The following is an 18,686-nucleotide window of genomic DNA, read 5'->3' as shown; positions in this document are numbered from 1 at the left end:
TCTTTAAAGAAATGCATTAGAGTTTCAAGAAAAAATTGAGAGCAATACTCCTGTTCTAAAATACTATGTAAATATCTTAGAAATAAAATACTAGCTGCGAAGGTACATTATTATCTAACAAGTTTTATGGTCACTTTGTAATGTGTAAATCTGCCCTCGCCTAGTTTTCACATCAATTAGAAAAGTATAATAAAGAGATGGCATTTTTGGCCTGGTGGATCCATACTTGAGACACATATGAATTTAACTTTAGAAAAAAAAAAAGCCTTAGAGCCTTAGATCACTTATAGCACAGTATTACAGATTTGTGTCTTTTAAAAATTCTGGCTATTGTGACTAATTTTGAGATGAATAGCTGAAGAATGGCACAGAATTGCAAACATAAAGTTATACATAGCCATATAAAGATGTATACCGTACATTTTATATAAATTTAAAAAACACATAGGAAATATTCAATAGCATAATCTAGCAGAGATCTTAAAACAGAAGGGTCCACTTCTTCCTCTATGTATTTCCACAAAAATAATTTTACTAGACATGCAGCATTTGTGTTTGCTTCAGTTTTCTCTGGCTCATGACAGCAGAAAAGCAGGCCTTGCTTTCATACTCGTCTGCAGCTCTGCCTTGTTGGTTCCCTATACTCAGGGCACTATATTCTGCTATTCTTATAGCTAAAGTGCTGATACAAAAAAACCAAGCAAGAGCAGAGCAGCTGGGAGGGCTCTGCAGAAGTGGAGCTAGATTCAGCAAAACTAAAAATCTCCCACACCAGTAGACATTCCCAATTACCTTTCCCTGCTGGAGTCAAACAAACGCAAACCTTGAGTAAAAGGGTCTGATGCCCCTGTGCTAGCATAATTGTTTTAGCTAATGCCCCAACTTTACAAAGTTTGCCAGTAATTCAAACCTTTTGGGTTGTTATTGCTTAAGCAAACAGTTCAGTGTAGAAATACATTGCAGTGTCGTGCAACCCCTTAACCCCTTAAGAATCAAAACAGATACTGAAAGTAAAATTACACATGAACCTTGCATTAGATACTCATTCCAAAATGACACATCATCTTGAAAGGCTGCAACACGTACACAGCAGCTCAGTGCCAACATCCTAAACCAACTCTGAAGAGTCAAATCTTGCCTTAAATCTTGCCTTATATTTCTTACCTAAAGGATCTGAGCTTTTTTCTTCTTTTAAATTAAGGCAATGAAATGGCTACAGTTCCTAAAGTTCATTTTAGGGGAACAAAAAATATACACCTTTTTTTCTTTGAACTTTAGGCAGCAGAACATAATGTAAAAACACGCATTGCATTAAACATGCAATGTTGGGTTGATGTAGAAAAACAGAACTGAACACAAGTTAAAATGCCATTTGGTTTTTCTTCCCCATTGGAACACAAACTCAAACAGAAGAAAAATAAAGCTTAAAATCAGCTAAACTGTTTAGAGCTTTACATGTATCTAAACTGTTTAGAGCTTTACATGTATCTACATCACACTCTAACATGATTTTGGGTAGAAAAGAAATCTGTATGTTTATATGACCACTCATATTTTAAACCAGTGCAGGGGGAAAGGCACTGCATTTATTTTTCGTTGTGCCCATATCTGTTTGCACATATATGGAAAAAAATTAAATTCAAATTTTCTGTTCATTCTCTCCCACACACAAGTATGACAGATTGCAGCTAACACATAATAGCAGAAGCTGATTCAAAGTTGACCTCTCCTATTCCATTGTGTTATGTTCAAACTTCCAGGCTCTCTAGAATCTGAGATGGCTGCAAAGAACCCAGAGACAGGTACAAGATTTAGTCAGCATTCAGCATTTCTCAGTGCATTTCGCAGAAAGGGTCTAAATTAGGCATAGAGTTTTGTTGTTTATTTTACACAAAGAAGTCCACCAACATTTGCCATAAATTCTTCTAAACTCTTTAAGAAGGCCATCTTCTGCTTACGGTCCAGTGTAGGAGGAGTGCTGCTTGCAGTAAGTTTGTTGAAGGCATCTGCTAACCGCTGGTAAATTACTGGATCTTGCTGAGTTGATAGCAATGTTTCAACTAGCTCTGAATATTCAGCCTGTTAAATAAACATTAAAAAAAAAAAAAGATACAGTATATACAACTTCTCTCATCAGGACAAGATCCAGAATAAAAGTTGTGACAGAAAACTATCAATACTTCTCCACCTGTTAGCCAGTTTCACTGACCACTGTACCAGCAGCAACTATGGACCCCACAGCCTTTCACCTACCGCTAAACCAGATAAAGTCCTTCATCCAGGCTGGGTATTTTTCTAAGGCTAAAGAAGTCTTCAAAGCTAGGTACAGTGCTTTACAGCGCAGAGTAAGATGACAATTTCAGGCACACACTCAAAGGCACACACTTCTGGCTCTTTCTTAGAATAGGCTTATTCCTGCAAACTGGACTGCTCTTTTTTCATGCCTGTCTTGTGTTTGGTGTGCCATACCAACCATCTCCTCCCACAGGTTCTCCATTTTCTAGGGTCCCCTCTCTGGGATAGAGAGCTTGGATTCCTTTCTAAGAGCTTCCTACTTACTCTCATACTTACTTGGACAGAAACAGAAGACAAAGAAACATGTCAAACATGACTAGAAGGACACTGCCAAGGGGTACACAAAACTGGAGCGATCCCGAAGTGACTGAGATCTGGGAGCATGGGTGAAGGACACAGGAGCCAGGAAGCTATCTCTGGCGTTCCTTTCAATTCTGCCAGTGAGGGGCTGGGTGGAGATAGACTCAACATGAATTTGCCACCTGTGGGTGGTATCACAGGATCTTTTTGTCTTACATGATCGCAAGTCCCTCTTTGAGGGATAAGGTTGCTAGCAAGAGAGAGGATCCCTAGGACAAAGCGGCTTAGGAACACCTTTGCCAAAGGCTTGCCAATCTGGCAGGAAGGGCTTTAAAGGGTATGTTGGGGGATGGTGGTAACAGCTTGCAGATAAGTGAGAAGACAGAGACCAACAGTATTAAGAACACAAAGAAGTGTGATGGGTTTAATGGTGCTCATTGGGAAGTATTAAACAGGATGAAAGGAGGTCAGTCTCAAAAGTCTGTGAAGCAATGCATTCAGCTTTGGAAACAGAAGGAGCTAGAGTTCCAGGTACAGGTACAGAGCTGCAACATCACTGCAGGCACTGAGATGTGGTGGGACAGATGGCATGACTGGAGTTTTCAAAGGGGCAGACGGAGGCTCTTTACAGAAGAAGACAACAGTAGATTGCCACTTCTGTGAAAGGACAGCTCAAATTAAGGATGCTCTTCTAGAGAGGGGGCAACAATCTAGTTGAGTGCTTATGGATGATGATCAGAGGAGAGGTGACAAAGATGACATCATGGTGGGATCTTGTTACAAATCCCCAGTGGCTTTTAGTGGACTGAGTCATCTTCAAGCAACTTGAGGAAGTTTCCAGATCAGACTTAAAAGAGATTATCTCTCTGACATTTGCTCAAATACCAGATGGGCTACCAGCCAAGTACAGAACCTGGACATCATGAGAGCAGATTCCACCTTATTCAAGAATGAGACTGGTGGGTGGTATCCTGTGGGAGTGAGCTCTGGAAACAAAAAGCTCAGGAGAGTTGACAGGTCTTTAAGGACAACCTCTTCCAAGCACAAGAATGGCCTGTCCAGATACTGAGGAAAGCAACATAAACATGTAAGGACACCGACTCAGCTAAGCAGGGAATTCATGACTGAACTGCAGTGCAAGGACAATACATGCAGGAAATAGAAGCAGGGACGGCTACAAAGAAACATTGTCTGGACAAGAACAATGACAGAAAAATGAAGTTCATCTGAAGCTGAATTTAGAGAGGGACAAAGACAACAAAAGCAGCTTTTACCAGTACTTTAACAGTAAAAGAAGGAATACAGAAAATGTGGGTTCTGCTGCTGAATGGGAAGAGCTGGTTCAATGATAGTAAACAAAAGGTAAGGCTGAACGAATCAATGCTTTATTTGCCTTGGTCTTCACTGACAGGTTTTTCCAGACCTTTGTGACTAGAGACAGAGTTCAAGGAGAAGAGGAACTATCCATAATAAAGAGGATCAACCCAGTAATCTCTTGAGAAATCTTGATGCATACAGGCGCATGAGACCTGAGAGAATCTATCCAAGGGTTCAAAAAGCTGGCTCACATCATTACAAGGCTGCTCTCTACCATCTTTGAATGACTAAGAAAATGATGAAGTACTCCTGGAAGCTATCTCTGGGCATGTGAAAAAGAAAAGGATTGAGAACACCCAGTGTGGATTTACTAATGATAAATTATGCTTTACCAAAGTGTCTTCTATGACAAAATGACTACAACTGTGCATAAGCAAAGAGCAGTGGATGCCTGACGTTAGCAAGTCTTCAGCAGTCACACACAACATCCTTGTAACTAAGATGAGATTTTCTTGTCTAAATGAGTTGGCTACTACATGGATGAAAACACATCTCTATCATCAGCCTATAAAGGCTTGAGGTTAATGGCTCATATTCCACCTGTGAGATGGTTACAAGTAGCACTCAGAGCTCTCATATGGATCTTGTCCCTTTAAGTGTTTTAGTCAGTGACCTGGATGAAGAGAGGAAATTCACTCTCCTCAAGTCTGAGATGAAATCCAACTGGGGAATGCAGCCAGTGCATTCAAGGGCAGGACTGACATTTAGTGCCACCTACTCAGGCTGGAGGAATGAGCTGACGGGAACTCACAAAACTCAACAAGGACACATGCAAAGTCCTGCAGCTGAAACAGACTAACCGCCTGCAACGATATGGACTGGGAACTGACAGACTGGGGAACAGTTCTGCTGAAAGAAGGGCCTGAAGGCCCTGGGGACAGCAGGCTAAGCAAGTCAGCTGTGTGTCCTGTCAGCACCGAACACTAACTGCATACTGGGCTGTATTTACTGTTTGTCTTTACACTGCACTTGTTAGATTAGATGTGGAATACTGTGTCTAGGTTTGGACTCCTTAAGGATGAACTTGAATGAGTCCAGTGGTGGGTCAATGAGTCTGTCTGGCAGGTGCTAAAAGCATATGAATTATACGGATAATCAAGCACTTGATTAACAGGCCACTTAAAAAGGTTTTGAAATATCCATCTCGGAGATTTTCAAAACACAGCTGGAGAAAGTCCTGAGCAATTTGATCTGAATTAAACGTTGACTCCACTTTGAGTAAGAAGTTGGACTAGAGACCTGAGGGTTCCCCCTTCCAACTGATTCTATGATTTACCAGGCAAAGAGTAACTAACTACTCTCCTTTAACAAATTACTTCTTTTCAGGGTGTAAGTGTCTAAATGCCATACCTGATGCAAACACACTAATGTGTAGAATGCTTCACCTGCTGCAGTTGTCATTTCTGTATTGTGCTTCTGAAGTACCAGCATATCAAAAACCATCTGAAATCACAAAACAGAAGTAGTTACAGAAGTGTAAACTTAACTTTCTACTTTATCAACATATGCTGCTGAAAGTCATCTTCACTTCTGGTAATTAATAATAATGAACATGTACTTAAGCATCCAAGGTTGCTGTTTGCTTTGTTGCCCTCTCCCCCTTTTTTTTTTTAAATTGAGGTACCAGTAATTTGGAAGCCAAGTTCTTTTAGAAGTTAAGTCTTGGCTTAACACCTTACATTCACATCTTAAAGCACTGAAACCTTTTGTTGATTTATATCAACTGTTCTTCAGAGAGAAATTTTGTATTTCTTGTATTTTTCTCCAAAAGCTGCAGACATGCCAGAGAAATAATGAAAAAAGCCATTGCTCTTCCAGAATAAAACATGGAACTTTTTCCTCAAGTTTTGGAGATTCACAGAAAGTCAAAGAGGGGACAGATAATAAAAGCAGTATTATAATTTTAAGTGGAAATTTAGAAATAAGGCACGAAGCTATGTTAATTTAGAAGATACATAAAGACAAAATTATTCAAGAGTTTCCCATTCTCTCAGCTTGGCTGATGCATCCTTTTAGCAATAGCAATAGCAATCCCCAGAAGTTCCAATATCAGTTTTGTAAGAAAAGACTTCTTAAGCGAAGAACAATGTGTGTTTTAACTGAAGTCTATACAAAATCAGACGACAAGCACACAAATTCCACAATTACTTTGTTGCTAATTAGTAGGAACCTGATTGCTACCAGGTCACTCCAAAATTCGGTCAGACTGGATGGTCCTAAAAGAAAAGTACTAAATGTGATATTAAGAAAATGCATAATTCATTAGATACACTGAATAAATGACAGCATTTTCTTTCTAGTTCTCAACTATGATCTTTTTCATGTCTTTTGTTTTAGTGCTCTACTCAGTCTCCAGTTCACACAATTCTGGTAGCTTTCATTTCACATTAGACATAACTGCTAAAATTGTCAATCAGTTCTAGAGCTCACATGTGGAGCATTGGTAAATATAAATTGCATTCTGAGAGGCTCAGGTCTTTTGTTTATTGGCATTAAGGGACTGCTTCCCTTTACGCCTCCATCCTCCTTTGTAATCTAGTCCAATATCTTCAGTTCTTCATGCCCTCTTTCTCATTAAACTGCCTTTTTTTTTTTTTAGGTAATAAGCTGTTTCTTATTATATGTGTGATCCTGATTAATCTGGACTTGATCACTGTCTGGCCTCTGGATTCAAACAACCAAAGTAACAGGAAATACAGATGCCTTACCTTAAGAAAGTGCCTCGTTGCTAGAAAAAGAGTTGAATCTGTTTCTTGTGCTTTTGCACACTGTTCTGCTAATGGTGTTACAGCCTCCAGACAGAGCTGGCAAACCTCTGAGCTCATTCTGATAATGGGCATTAAAGAATCAAAGTCAGATTTCAATTAGATTGTGAAAAAATTACCCAGGTGTGACAGAAATAGAAAATATTTTAAATGCTTGTATGTTCCAAGGTTTCTTTTCACTATAAAGCTGTTGATAAAAAAAAATTAAATTAAAAAAAACCCAAACAAACAAACAACAAACAACTAGAAAAAGGGGGGGAAGAAGAATTCAACTTCATTGCCTTCTTTTATTAGCTACAGGCCCTAAGGTAACATAACCCTCTCTGACATAACATTTTCAGAAAGAGTCCCTTATGGTCAAGCTCATCTGTTTCTGACACGTGCCACAGATTAGAGAAAATGGTACTCCCATTATGAGAGGGAGAGCCCATTGGCACTCTGACAGGAAATGCTCTGGAGCCAGCCCAGTAGAACAGCAGCAATGTTTTACATTACCAGCTGAGAAACTAATTCAGGAATGGCTTTGGGATACCAGCTGAAGGCTTATGAAGTTACACACTATGAAATGAAGTAATGGGGGAGGCAGGAATGGCTGCCAGAAAAAACTTACATGCTAAACTACTTAAAGGCTGCCCCCAAGCACAAGTCAGAGGCAATTCAGCTAATACTGGAATCTCTAATAGACACTACAGTGAAACTGTCAGTCCCCAGAGAGCAGAGTAAGAGTCAGTCATCAATATACAATTATAGATATAGATACTGATAGAAAAAAAAAAAGATAAAAAATGAGATTTTTTAACATGTTCTTATAGTTGCTTATAGCAACTTAGATTTTTTAAAACACTCCCAAATTCTATAAAGGATACGATGACATCCCTAACTCCAGCGAGTACATTAGGCTCTTAAAGAGGTCTTCTGGAAGTTGTGGAATTTTCTCAGGGAATATTTCACAGATAAAAGTGATTAATTTGTAATATTGATTACACAGGGATGGAAACTGTCAAAAGAAAAACATGATATTTTTAGATTTAATCATATAATTATTCTGGCATAATGTTCAACTGTACAAAGAGACAGGACTGATGCTCTCCACTGAAGAAGAAAAGACAATTTTAGGAAGCAACTTCAGTCATTAGAATGGCTACAACTTTATTAACAAACACTGCAGTACAATAAAAAAAGACTGTTAAAGCTAAAAGATGATGGTGAGAGTCTGGTATCTGCTCTACACAAATTCTAAGAGTTTTACTTCATACATTAACAAATGTAGTTCTGTGGGGTAAAAGCCTCGTGAGCATTTGGAGCACAATAGAGGGGCTTCCAGGGTACATCCTTTGACTTGTTTCATCTAAAATGGACACAGCCCTCTTGCTCAGCAAGTGTACTGGATGAGAAGGCATGTAAAGAGGGGACAACTGAGATGCACAGAAGTGTTCCCCTGATTGAAAGTAAATTATTAACACAGTGCAACCCAATGAAATGCCGCCATCCCACTGTTTACTGTTCTACTGACAAGCTGCTGATGTTGACAATATGAAAGCCATTTGTATTGTAAAAATAAAGAGTTACTTTTAACTAATATTGTTGTTTATGCTTCCCATAACATTTCTGACACTATCAGAAAAAGGATTCCATGAGCCACATCTCAGGTTTGGCTGTGGATCTGCTCACTCGCTTTTAGAAGCAAAAAGTTTTGTTTAGGACCTTCAAATATACATCTTCTCAGCTTATAACATTCTTTTCAAACAATATCTAGAACTATGGAACAGTTATTTACATTTATAAAGCCTAGAAAACTCAACTTATGGAGGTGGAATGCATATAGGAATGAATTCCGCGAACTCATTACTATAAAGCTTTCATATTCTAGTAGCTCTGTGTAAAAATATACTTACCTTCAGCAGATCTTGGGACATTAGAGGTAGAACTAGATTAACCCCATATAAGACAACATCTGCTGCTGATATGGATCTATTTGTAGCTTGCCCAGGCTCATGTCCTCTAAATACTTCGTCTACAGAAAAGACAAAAACTATTTTGTATAAAAGGAGGATTAAACATATTGAAGGAAGAGTGCTATTTCTTTATAGTAAAGACATTTTTAAAAATAAGACTATTCCCCTCTCTCTGAACAAAAACATGAGGCACTGTATTAAAATAGAAACTTAGTGAGTGGAGGCTGTAACGTCACTCTATATTTATTCACTAGGACTAAGCATTTCATAATCACTTGTACCAGATGGCATGCTAAACCAGAAGGCTTCAGATACTCTGAGGGCTCCCTCCCATTGCAGAACATTGCATTTGTTTCTAGTGATAGCTGCTTCGTGCCTTCACACAGATAGTTAATACAAATATTACTGCATTTTTATACAATATATGAGTGTGTATATATATTATATTTACATATGTTTTAATATCTTTTATAAACAGAAGGAGAAAAAGAATAGGAGAGTTAATACAGAAAATTCTGTAGTTTGGATGTTGCAGGCAAGACCTACATTTCCCATCAGCTGGCAGAGACCTTACTGCATTGAATCAGCAGCAGTATGCAGACAACTTGCAAAACATTTGATCTCTGGGTATTACATTTAGGTTTTATTCACATTACTTAGTTTTGTGGTAAGTATTTTACAGTGTTTTCCACACAACTAACATCCAGATCTCAAAGAAAATATGTTACACAGCACTAGGATGTCCATTCAATGGACAAAGTCTAAATCTGGTACTGTATTTGTGTTGTGCATGCAGGGTGAAAAAATAGAACGAAAAAGCACTGAATTTTGGAGTACAAGGTTCTCTCTTTCAAGACGTACCTCAGAAAAACAATGAACAACATCAAAACATGCCTGGTATCAAACTGAATCTGCCTATGTTCTTTTCTATACATACAAAGATGTATAGGACATGGTGAGATCTGAATCATGCAAATGTGGTTTCACTTATTCAGAAGTGATGCACAACAGCTAAGCTAGAACTGGCAGATGATATTCAGGAGAACTGCAATTTTAAGTGGCAAATACACGTAAAAAAGTAACAGGCTGTGATACAAAAAGGCACCCTTAATTACACCCACAAACCATAAAACACCTTCTGTGAAAGAGGAAACAGAAGACCCTCAAACATGATGGAATTTTAATGATCTCAACAGTTGAATCCTATACTAAGAAGACAATCCACCTGCCCTCTAGCACTAATTTACTACTCCAACTTTGCTATGGGCTTTTAGTTATAAAACTGCTGCTGCTACATGTTCAGACTTGCAACATTCAGATTTCAAGCTGTTTCATATATGCCCTATTTATTTTATGAGAGCAATAATATTTTCAGATGCCAGAATACTAGGGAAAGTCCTTCCTGTGCTACTGGCACGTTAAATAAGTAATTTCCATATCCTGACCTAGTCAAGCCTAAACTTCAGTTTTCACTTTATGTGGATTGAACACATTTCCCACAATGGTTCTTTCAATTTAGAACACAAGTTATGGTTTAGCAATTACCAGTTCCTTAATACCTGTATCACTGAAATCTATGAATTCTTTTGATAGAAGATTAGTGAGAAGCTCCATAATAAGAAGGAGATCCTGGTACTGGTCTTCTTCTGCTGTAACATCTATCCGTTGTCGACCTAAATTATTCTTAGAATACACCTGGAGCAGAGTTAGGCAGGCCTCATACAAGTTCATGGCTTTGGCCTAGAAAACAATGTTACATAGTAAGAAAACTTCCATACGCTAAAAGTGACACACTTTGTTTTAAGATGGCATTACTTGGTAGACAATTCTTCAAGATTTTAATTTCAACATATGACCACTTTTTGTACCAATTGCACACAAAATCATCAAGGAAGTGGCCACCTTAAACAGTCAGAACACTTACAGCCATATATTGATGTGCTATTGATTGAAACAGCAGAACATTACTTTTATCGATTTCTCAATCTTAACAAAAAAAACAGATGAGTGTCTTAGGACAGGCTGACACATCTCACCACTCTCACAAACTAGATTACCAACAAAATCCCTCGGGGACACACTTCAGCTATAGAAGTTTCGAGCCACACTACACTGTGCATATCCAGTTTGGAATAGGCTGCAACTCTTCTAGATGCAATAGCAAAATTAGCCAATGGTGCAAAGACGTAAGTGTACTGCACTGACTCAAAATTTATTTTAACTGTTAACTTCTTGGTATTACTATTAATGCCTTGTCTAGGACCAAAGCACTGTCTCTTTGATATACATTTGTCACAGTGCTGCAATTCTCCCTAGACCAGACTTTGGAAAAGTTTGATACAGTTAAAAAAAAGTACTCAACATAGTCTGTCCTCTTCTGCCACCCATGTATAGAGTTAGACTAGTGATAAATTGTGCTTAAATTTATTGGTATACGAACAGTCTAAATATCCTGCTTTTAATCTTTGTAAGCATATGTTTTAAAACAAAGGAATTCCTTAACAGATGTGAACACATATTCTTTCTTCCTCTATATAAAAGTCACTACACCTTATTTTGTTTAAGGAATAGCACTGTATGCACACACACAAAACACTCTTCCTCCTCCTTTCCCTTCTGGTTGTATTTACCTCTCCAAGATAGCAAATTTGTTTATGTGCAACTTCAACAAAGACTTCTATTATGAGATTAACAGTCTCTGGTGTGTTTTTGTATACTTCCATTAATCCAATGCAATTATTAAGGAAGTCCATTAGGAAATTGAAGAGAATTGCTACGTTATCAATCTGGGTAGCCTCAGCAATGCCACAGAGTGCTTCTAATGTCGCAGTGATTTCCTGTTTCACTTCTTCCTCCTGACAGATCTGCTGAAAGTTTTCTTGGTTTATCACATTCAAGAATCGCTGCTGAAGTGGCTGAAGAACCTTGAAATTTTTTAAAAAAGGAGCATTAAGATACGCATACTACTTGAGATGTAAGGTTCAAATAATTTGGCAAGTTCATGGGTTGCTTTTGGCATGGCAGTACAAGAATCAATCACTTCCAGTTTCACACGGCTCAGTTATGTTATTGTCTGCCACATTAATATAAGCTGAAGTGGTACTGATTAGTGCTTCTCATTACTTATCATTACTTGCCCACACATTTCAAAATGGCACCTCCATAAGTATTTTAGTTATTCTGTAGTGTTTAAACCAATGACAATGACCTTCTCTGGCTCATACTATTTGGTTCTCTTCCAAACACAGTATTAGGGGGAAAAATTGTTAACGATGAAAGCATTAGGATTAACAATCACAGTTATTGTTGCCATATTATGATTCTAAATAGTGCAATCACTTTTGTCATCAGCTGTGTTTAGAAACAGTTTAAAAACTTCCATAAAAATAATTGTTTTTTCCAATTACTTCCAGTGCATTATAGTCATACCTTAAATCACTAATTTCATATCTCTGCTAATAAAGGCCAGGTTTTCTCAGAAGGTCAATGCTTTACAAACTCCTGCGGTGCTTCCTGATCACATTTCAGCTACTTTCTTGCACCAACCTTTCTGTTAGTAAATACCTGAGCTTTAATGGAGCCAGGTCACAAAGACCTGGTCAAGGCTCTTCATTATGTTCCACGTTAGCTTTTTACTTACTGTCGTTATCATTAAGTGAATAACTAAATAATTCATAACACCACCAAATTAAAATAGAAGAAGAAATGGTACAGTTCAAGGAAAATTATTGTATCTTTTATAATAATCTCATTTAAGCATATTGTTATCCTGTTTGCTTCACAAAGCTTCAAGTTAATTATTAGAGGTTTCTGTTTAGGTGGAGATGTTTTAGATACAATTTAGATACAAGACATATGGCTATTGACCTTCAAAGAGAAAATAATTTTTAAAATTAGTGAGATATTAAAAATAAAAATATGCTATATGAGTTGACTTTGTGCCACCATAAAATTCCCTAAACTAACTTGTTGTACTGCTTGTTAACATGGAGGTAATAAAAGCATCAAAACAGCTTACCTCTGTCCAGTATTGTTGCTTTGTTTCTGTATCCATATGAGCAAAACCTCCTAAAACTAAAGCTTTCATTAGTGTTCTCTGCACAGAACTGGACAAATAGTGAAGAGGAGGACTTCGCCTTGCAAACTGTTTAGCTAAATTCCACCAGTTTTCACACTGAATGACTAAGTTTGCCCTAAAAGAGGGAAAAACAATTTAAATAAGTATTTCACAAAATTATATGAATAGAGCACATCAGGTTGCTAGCGGTTGTCAGAAGTTCGTTAGGTTTTTTGAAAAAAATTCCTTTATTCCAAGGCTAAATTGCCTTTTGATTTTCATCTTACTAATGCCTCAGCTCTAAGATTTCTAAAGCATATACTCTGAAAATAGATCAATTCATATGGGAGAAAAGCAGGGAAGTGCTTTAGTTTTATGCACATACACACACAGAGTTAATGGACATATTGCATGGATTAAAAGCTTAGTCTCATTATGTCATGATAAAAGAAGCAGTTTATTCCAAAACTGGCTCCTGTGGGTTTTAAATTTTTTTTTAAAGAAAATTCCTCAAGTATTTAAAATCCTCAAGCTTCAGAACAGTCTTTCATCAGACTGTGAATGTATGATTGCATGTCATTTCAGAGAATTAAAACATTCATGAATTTCCTGCTTCACAGTATGCAATACCAAAGAAAACTTTCTGTAATTTGTCTGAATCCACGAAATCCTGGATTTAAAAAAAAAATTTATATGTTTAAAAAACACATTTTATACTGGCTTAGTCAATATCTGAACTCTTAATCAACAAAAATTAACAACACAAAAATCCTTGCAATAAGAGGGGAGACCAGGATAATTTTGCTTTCTCACTTTAAGAATGAGGCACAAAGGTAAGGTAAGGAAAGTACATGTATAAAGAATAATAAAAATTAGGTGATGTTTTGTCAAATATAGGTCTCACTCCTCACTTTGTTAGACAAGTTTGTTGGGGTTTTTCTCAGTTATAGTATGTTACTAAAGTAATTTGACTTACAGAAACATAAATATGAAGTGCCCTGTATCTGGATTACTTTGGCCAAAAAACTTTAAAGGAAGCAAAAGAAATTTTTTGACTTCCAGAGGTATAGCAACTTACCGCTCTCTCCTTTCCACTAATGTTACTAGCAGTTGTACAGTATCATTTGCAAGGTCCTGCTCTGAACTCCACACTGCCAGGTTACTGATCACTTTTTCTAAAAGGTAACCCACAATCCACTGGGAACCCTCTGTATCAGCACCAAATGCTGTACTAAATGGCAGACTTATCTATAAGAAAAGCATTAAAATGAGTGAGTTTTACAGAAGCCAGAAGCCCAAAGTGTATGGTAATCATTGTCAGCAAATTCTTTTCAGGTTGTCACTTCTTTCCTACTTAAATTACACAAATGTTACATAGACAAAGGCAAAGAATACCTGTAATAGAAAAATCTTTGCCAAATTTATTTTGCAATTTTAAGCACAACACTTAAAACAAAAAAAAGTTTCTACCTCATTACAAAACCTGGTTTGAGTATGTCTAGCTTTTAAGGCCAAAGAAAGTTCAAAAGCTTTAATAATCAAAAGAAAGATCCCAAAATCACCTCCTGGAAGAGTTTCCATGAATTTAAGACAAAATTCCTCAAAATTCAGCAGTAAAAATTATTAGAAATAAATCTAGCTCTTGATCTAGATAAAATCTTTTAAAAATCTATTTTCAACTCAATTTTTCTGCATCTGCTTTCTGCAGATCATTCCTTCAATCTACACATCTTTTAAGAAAGATGTCACACTACTGTCCTGGCACATTAAAATATGCTTCCTTGAAATTAATTGCCTGTTTTCCTGTCTTTAAAAAAAAGTTTCTCAAGAGTGAAATCCAAAGACTTCTTTAATAATTGTGCAGGGGCTTTCTGTCAGCACAACCACTAGCACTTCTAACTTTAAAACTCATGATATATACATGACTGAGCATAAGGTTTAAACAGAGGTTTCAATCACTTCCATATGTCAACATAAACTAAATGTGTGCATTTCCTAGATACTCTGTTTTGTTTCTTCACATCATTTTTCATATGTATCTCCTAACATGCTCTCCAATTCTTCCCCAGCTGGTACCTTTACAAATTCTTAGCTGTGCTCTATGTAAAAGCTAAATAGTACTATTCCAAATATCTGCAAGTCTATGGTATACCTATTTTTGTTAAGGAGGGGCCTCCTGAAGCATTAGTATTCTTAGTTGCTTCAATAGTGGAAATAAAGGGGAGAAGGAGGAGGCAGCTTCAGTCTTGAAAAGTTAGAGCCAACAGGACCTCCTCAAGACAAGTGGCCTCTGTGAGCCAGCTGGATTATAGTTAGTTCGATAAGCAAAATCAGGATCAAATTCTAATCACGATTAGCGCTATCCAAACATGATAAGAAGTTGCCCTTTACAAAGAATGTACCCTTGAAATTATGGTATATACAATGAGAACAGGGACAGGAGAGAAAGTAGCATGACATTAGCTAATGTATACTACTTTGTGATGGTGTTAAATATCTCAATCATCATCAGGTTACTCATTAAATCATCCATCAAGGACAACCCCTTTATTAGAGATAAAATGTAAGATCTGATGGACAGTCAGAAGTAGCTTATAAAATTACTGTAGTCAGTGAGTTTCACTCACTGTGCGGACTGAGAGCATTGTTATTCTGCTATAGTGATGGCTACCAAAAAAAAAAGTAATTCTCGAATTTGCAGCAAAATGTGCAAGAAGAATCCCCTCACAACTTATATTTCTAATTAACAAATGGAAGAAAACATCAAATTTCAAATTCCAAAATAAACCACAACATATTTAACACTAAAAATGCTTTAGCATTGCACTTTAAAATAGCTACACTGACATCTACATTCACAAGATAATATTATTACTAATACTCACCAATTAATTCATAAAAGTTATATCCTTACCTGATCATACAACTTTTCATCTACTAGGAGGTAAGTCTTTGCCCAGCGCTTGAGGAACCACACAATATCTTTGCCCATCTGGGGGCTCAGGAGGTGCGTGAGATTTGCCCTTATTGCTCTAGATTCTACTTCTGATACTCTTAAAATAGCAGACAACAACCTGTGGATTTAAAATACAATGAGGATGCTGAGACTGGTTTTGGGAGAAGGAAAGCAACTAACAAACTCTTCCATTTTTCACCAAATATGACAGAAGATCAGGATAACACATAGTAGTTCAACTCTAATCAAGTAAAAAGCACCTGAATTTATTGTTTCTTGAAATGCAAGGAGAGGGGGAGAGAGAGAGACAGGATAGACTGGCAAACATCCTCCAAAAAGTCATAATTGTGCTTTAAAAGGTGAACTTTGACACCAAAATTACTGCAACAAAGAATCCTCACAAGCATTGTGACAAATGGACTACTACTTGGAGCGCTTAAAAAGCTTTTTTGAAAAGCTGCTTCTCCCATCCTTGCACCAGAAAGTTAACTGACCAAATCAGTTCTAATTATGTAGCTTTCACAGTGTGATGCATACTAAAAAACAAATGCAGAAATGACCAGTTATTTGTCTCTTGTTTATTGCTGCAGAAAAACAGTCTGAAATAGCAGAACATCAGGTGATCATGTTAATAAATTTAGCCTATAAAACAACATTAAATATTAGTTTTTGTAGTATGTCAATTAAATTGTATAAGAATGTGATAGCGCACAAGAAATTTAGGAGTTGACAGTGGCCTGTATATTGAAGACATTTCAGAGCTATTGACAGAGATCCTCAAATCTCTCCTTACTTATATCTAACTTTATTCCCATCACCACTGAAACACTGCATCAAGAAATCCTGTTCAGTGACCACTTTTTGAAGCACCCAACAGTATCAGTGAGCGGTATTCAAGGTTCTAAACATTAGGCACATACATCATTGCTAATGAAGATCCATTTTTTCTAGTTTCTTCCCAGAAGAAGACTTTTAAGTACACAAAAACTAATCTTGGGTGAAGAATCTTCTATGTCAATTAAGAGTTGAATGAAATCTTCTGAAGTGTGAGGATTCAAATTAAGGAGTCCTTTGTGGGCATCAGCCTTCTTGTAAAAGGGAAGGGAAATCTCTCCTGCTTCTTTCATAGGCTAACAGTGATATGTGTACATACTGACAAAAATTCCTCCTGCTCCAAGGATCAATTCTTCTGCTACTGCCAAGCTTGGGTAGTAACTCATATTCACAGCAGACAAGCTCACTGATGCTCTGGAAAGCATTAGCTTAAGATGCACATGTGCTGTATGAATTTTAGAGCATATATTATCAACTTTTTTTACTTAAATAATTTTAGGGAATTTCTGTAACAGATAGATCAAAGAGGAATTCTCAGTAGAGATATAAAAAAAATTTCTATTTATTTCCAAGACTTGGCTCATGTCCTCTGTTAAGACTATTAGGTATTAGGTCCATCTAGTCACTTCAGCATTCCCATCTTGACTCAGTGCTATCTGTTTTGATGCCTTACTCTCATTTTTCTTTTCAGTCCTTCCCTGGATCACCTTGACTTGAAATATCATCTATATTTACCCTGCCTTTCTTTATCCTAAAAAAAACCAATCAACCAACCAACCAACCAAAAAAAACCACTTCATCCTTTCCATCTTTTCTTAATGCTCTTTTACAGCATTACCTTAATATGACTGTTATAAAACCATTCTTCTAAATTATTTGCCCTTTAATAGTAGTTTCTTTTTCAATGCTCAGTTTTTCAGTATTGCTTCTTTACTTTTCACATTCACAGAAGTCCACTCACATTCTCATTTTTTCTCTTAAAAAGCATTTAACAAACTTAATAGCACAAGATGCATCCTTACCTAATTACAGAATCAGTTCTGTTGTACCCTGGGATCGAAGAGGCCTTTTCTCCCGGAGATCCCAGAATCTGAAGTGTTGTATTGATGTCAACCTCAGCTGAATGTTTAATGGAATATTCCATTACTTCTGGAGGTATTAGCGGAGTCTCTCCCTGAGTATCATTAGCCAAGAGGTAGCCTGACATTAAAAAAGAAAGAGTGATCACAACCTTCTACCCTAGGTTAACTTACGGCTTTCTGATTACAGAATCCATTGGCTTAACTGCAAACATCATACCAGAATCAAATGCTTGTACAACCTGTCTAACGCTGCTTAAATACAAAGGAGTTAACTTTAGAATCCTTAAAGCATTTCAGCAGACAAAACCCTAAAGTGACAAGAAGAAACCACCAATTTAAAAACCAATTAAAAAAGAGGTAAGTTTTGCTTCATGTAAAAGTGCTACAGTCGATTCAACTATCTGAGAGAGGGACACCCCAAAACAACATTTTGATGTAATTTTTTTCTTGTTATGTGATAAAAAAAGCCTTGATTTTACAGCTTTCCCACTGAGTCCATCTCATTTGGGACTTCTGTTTTCCTAACATTTCAAATCTGTCAGAGGTTTTAAGACATCAAATACATATGCTATAATAAAATTTTCCTTGCACAGCAACTGCAGATCAGGTGAAGCATGGGATTTTATACAATACTCTGGTATTCAGATAATATTAATTCCAGCTTTAGTTGAGTTTTCAATGTCTGATCCCATACCTACCCGTGAGCTACAAATATAAACTCCATTCTACAGTATTATAAAATTATAAATACATTCATGTCAACATCTGAGAGTGATTAAAACATCAGATATCAAAAAAAATCCCACAAAATACATATTATAATATAATCCTACAAAATGTACAATATATGATATATTTATCCTAAAAAAGTCATAGTTATTACGTTTTGCAAACATAAGTAAAATATTTTCATCTAAAAATTAAACTGAAAAGGTTCTAAATTCAACTTCCCTGAAATATAACAAAATGGCAGGACATGGATCATCAGCACTGAGAAATTCTAGAACTTACTTGATTCTTGGCCACCACTGAGTACTACCATTATCCTGATCTCACATTGGTTCC

General features: G+C 36.8%; 1 protein-coding gene across 2 annotated transcripts in view; it reads right to left on the bottom strand.

Annotated features, from left to right (window-relative positions):
• Positions 1-1,486: 1,486 nt before the first annotated feature.
• The window catches only part of XPO4 (exportin 4), a 74,717-nt gene continuing 57,517 nt past the window's right edge, over positions 1,487-18,686 (bottom strand). For both annotated transcript variants that reach the window (XM_027677191.1, XM_027677192.1), the window contains exons 13-23: positions 17,562-17,739; positions 15,664-15,823; positions 13,828-13,997; positions 12,711-12,885; positions 11,323-11,616; positions 10,252-10,432; positions 8,633-8,751; positions 7,604-7,734; positions 6,681-6,798; positions 5,323-5,415; positions 1,487-2,079 (exon numbers count right to left, since the gene is read on the bottom strand). In XM_027677191.1, coding sequence (XP_027532992.1) covers positions 1,882-2,079; positions 5,323-5,415; positions 6,681-6,798; positions 7,604-7,734; positions 8,633-8,751; positions 10,252-10,432; positions 11,323-11,616; positions 12,711-12,885; positions 13,828-13,997; positions 15,664-15,823; positions 17,562-17,739 — 1,817 coding nt within the window. In that variant the 3' untranslated portion in view covers positions 1,487-1,881. The remainder of the gene's footprint in view (positions 2,080-5,322; positions 5,416-6,680; positions 6,799-7,603; positions 7,735-8,632; positions 8,752-10,251; positions 10,433-11,322; positions 11,617-12,710; positions 12,886-13,827; positions 13,998-15,663; positions 15,824-17,561; positions 17,740-18,686) is intronic.

Source organism: Neopelma chrysocephalum, unplaced genomic scaffold (genome assembly GCF_003984885.1).
Source record: "Neopelma chrysocephalum unplaced genomic scaffold, ASM398488v2 Primary Assembly neopelma1_43, whole genome shotgun sequence".
NCBI classification, from domain to species: domain Eukaryota; kingdom Metazoa; phylum Chordata; class Aves; order Passeriformes; family Pipridae; genus Neopelma; species Neopelma chrysocephalum.
This window is presented reverse-complemented; position numbering and strand designations above follow the sequence as displayed.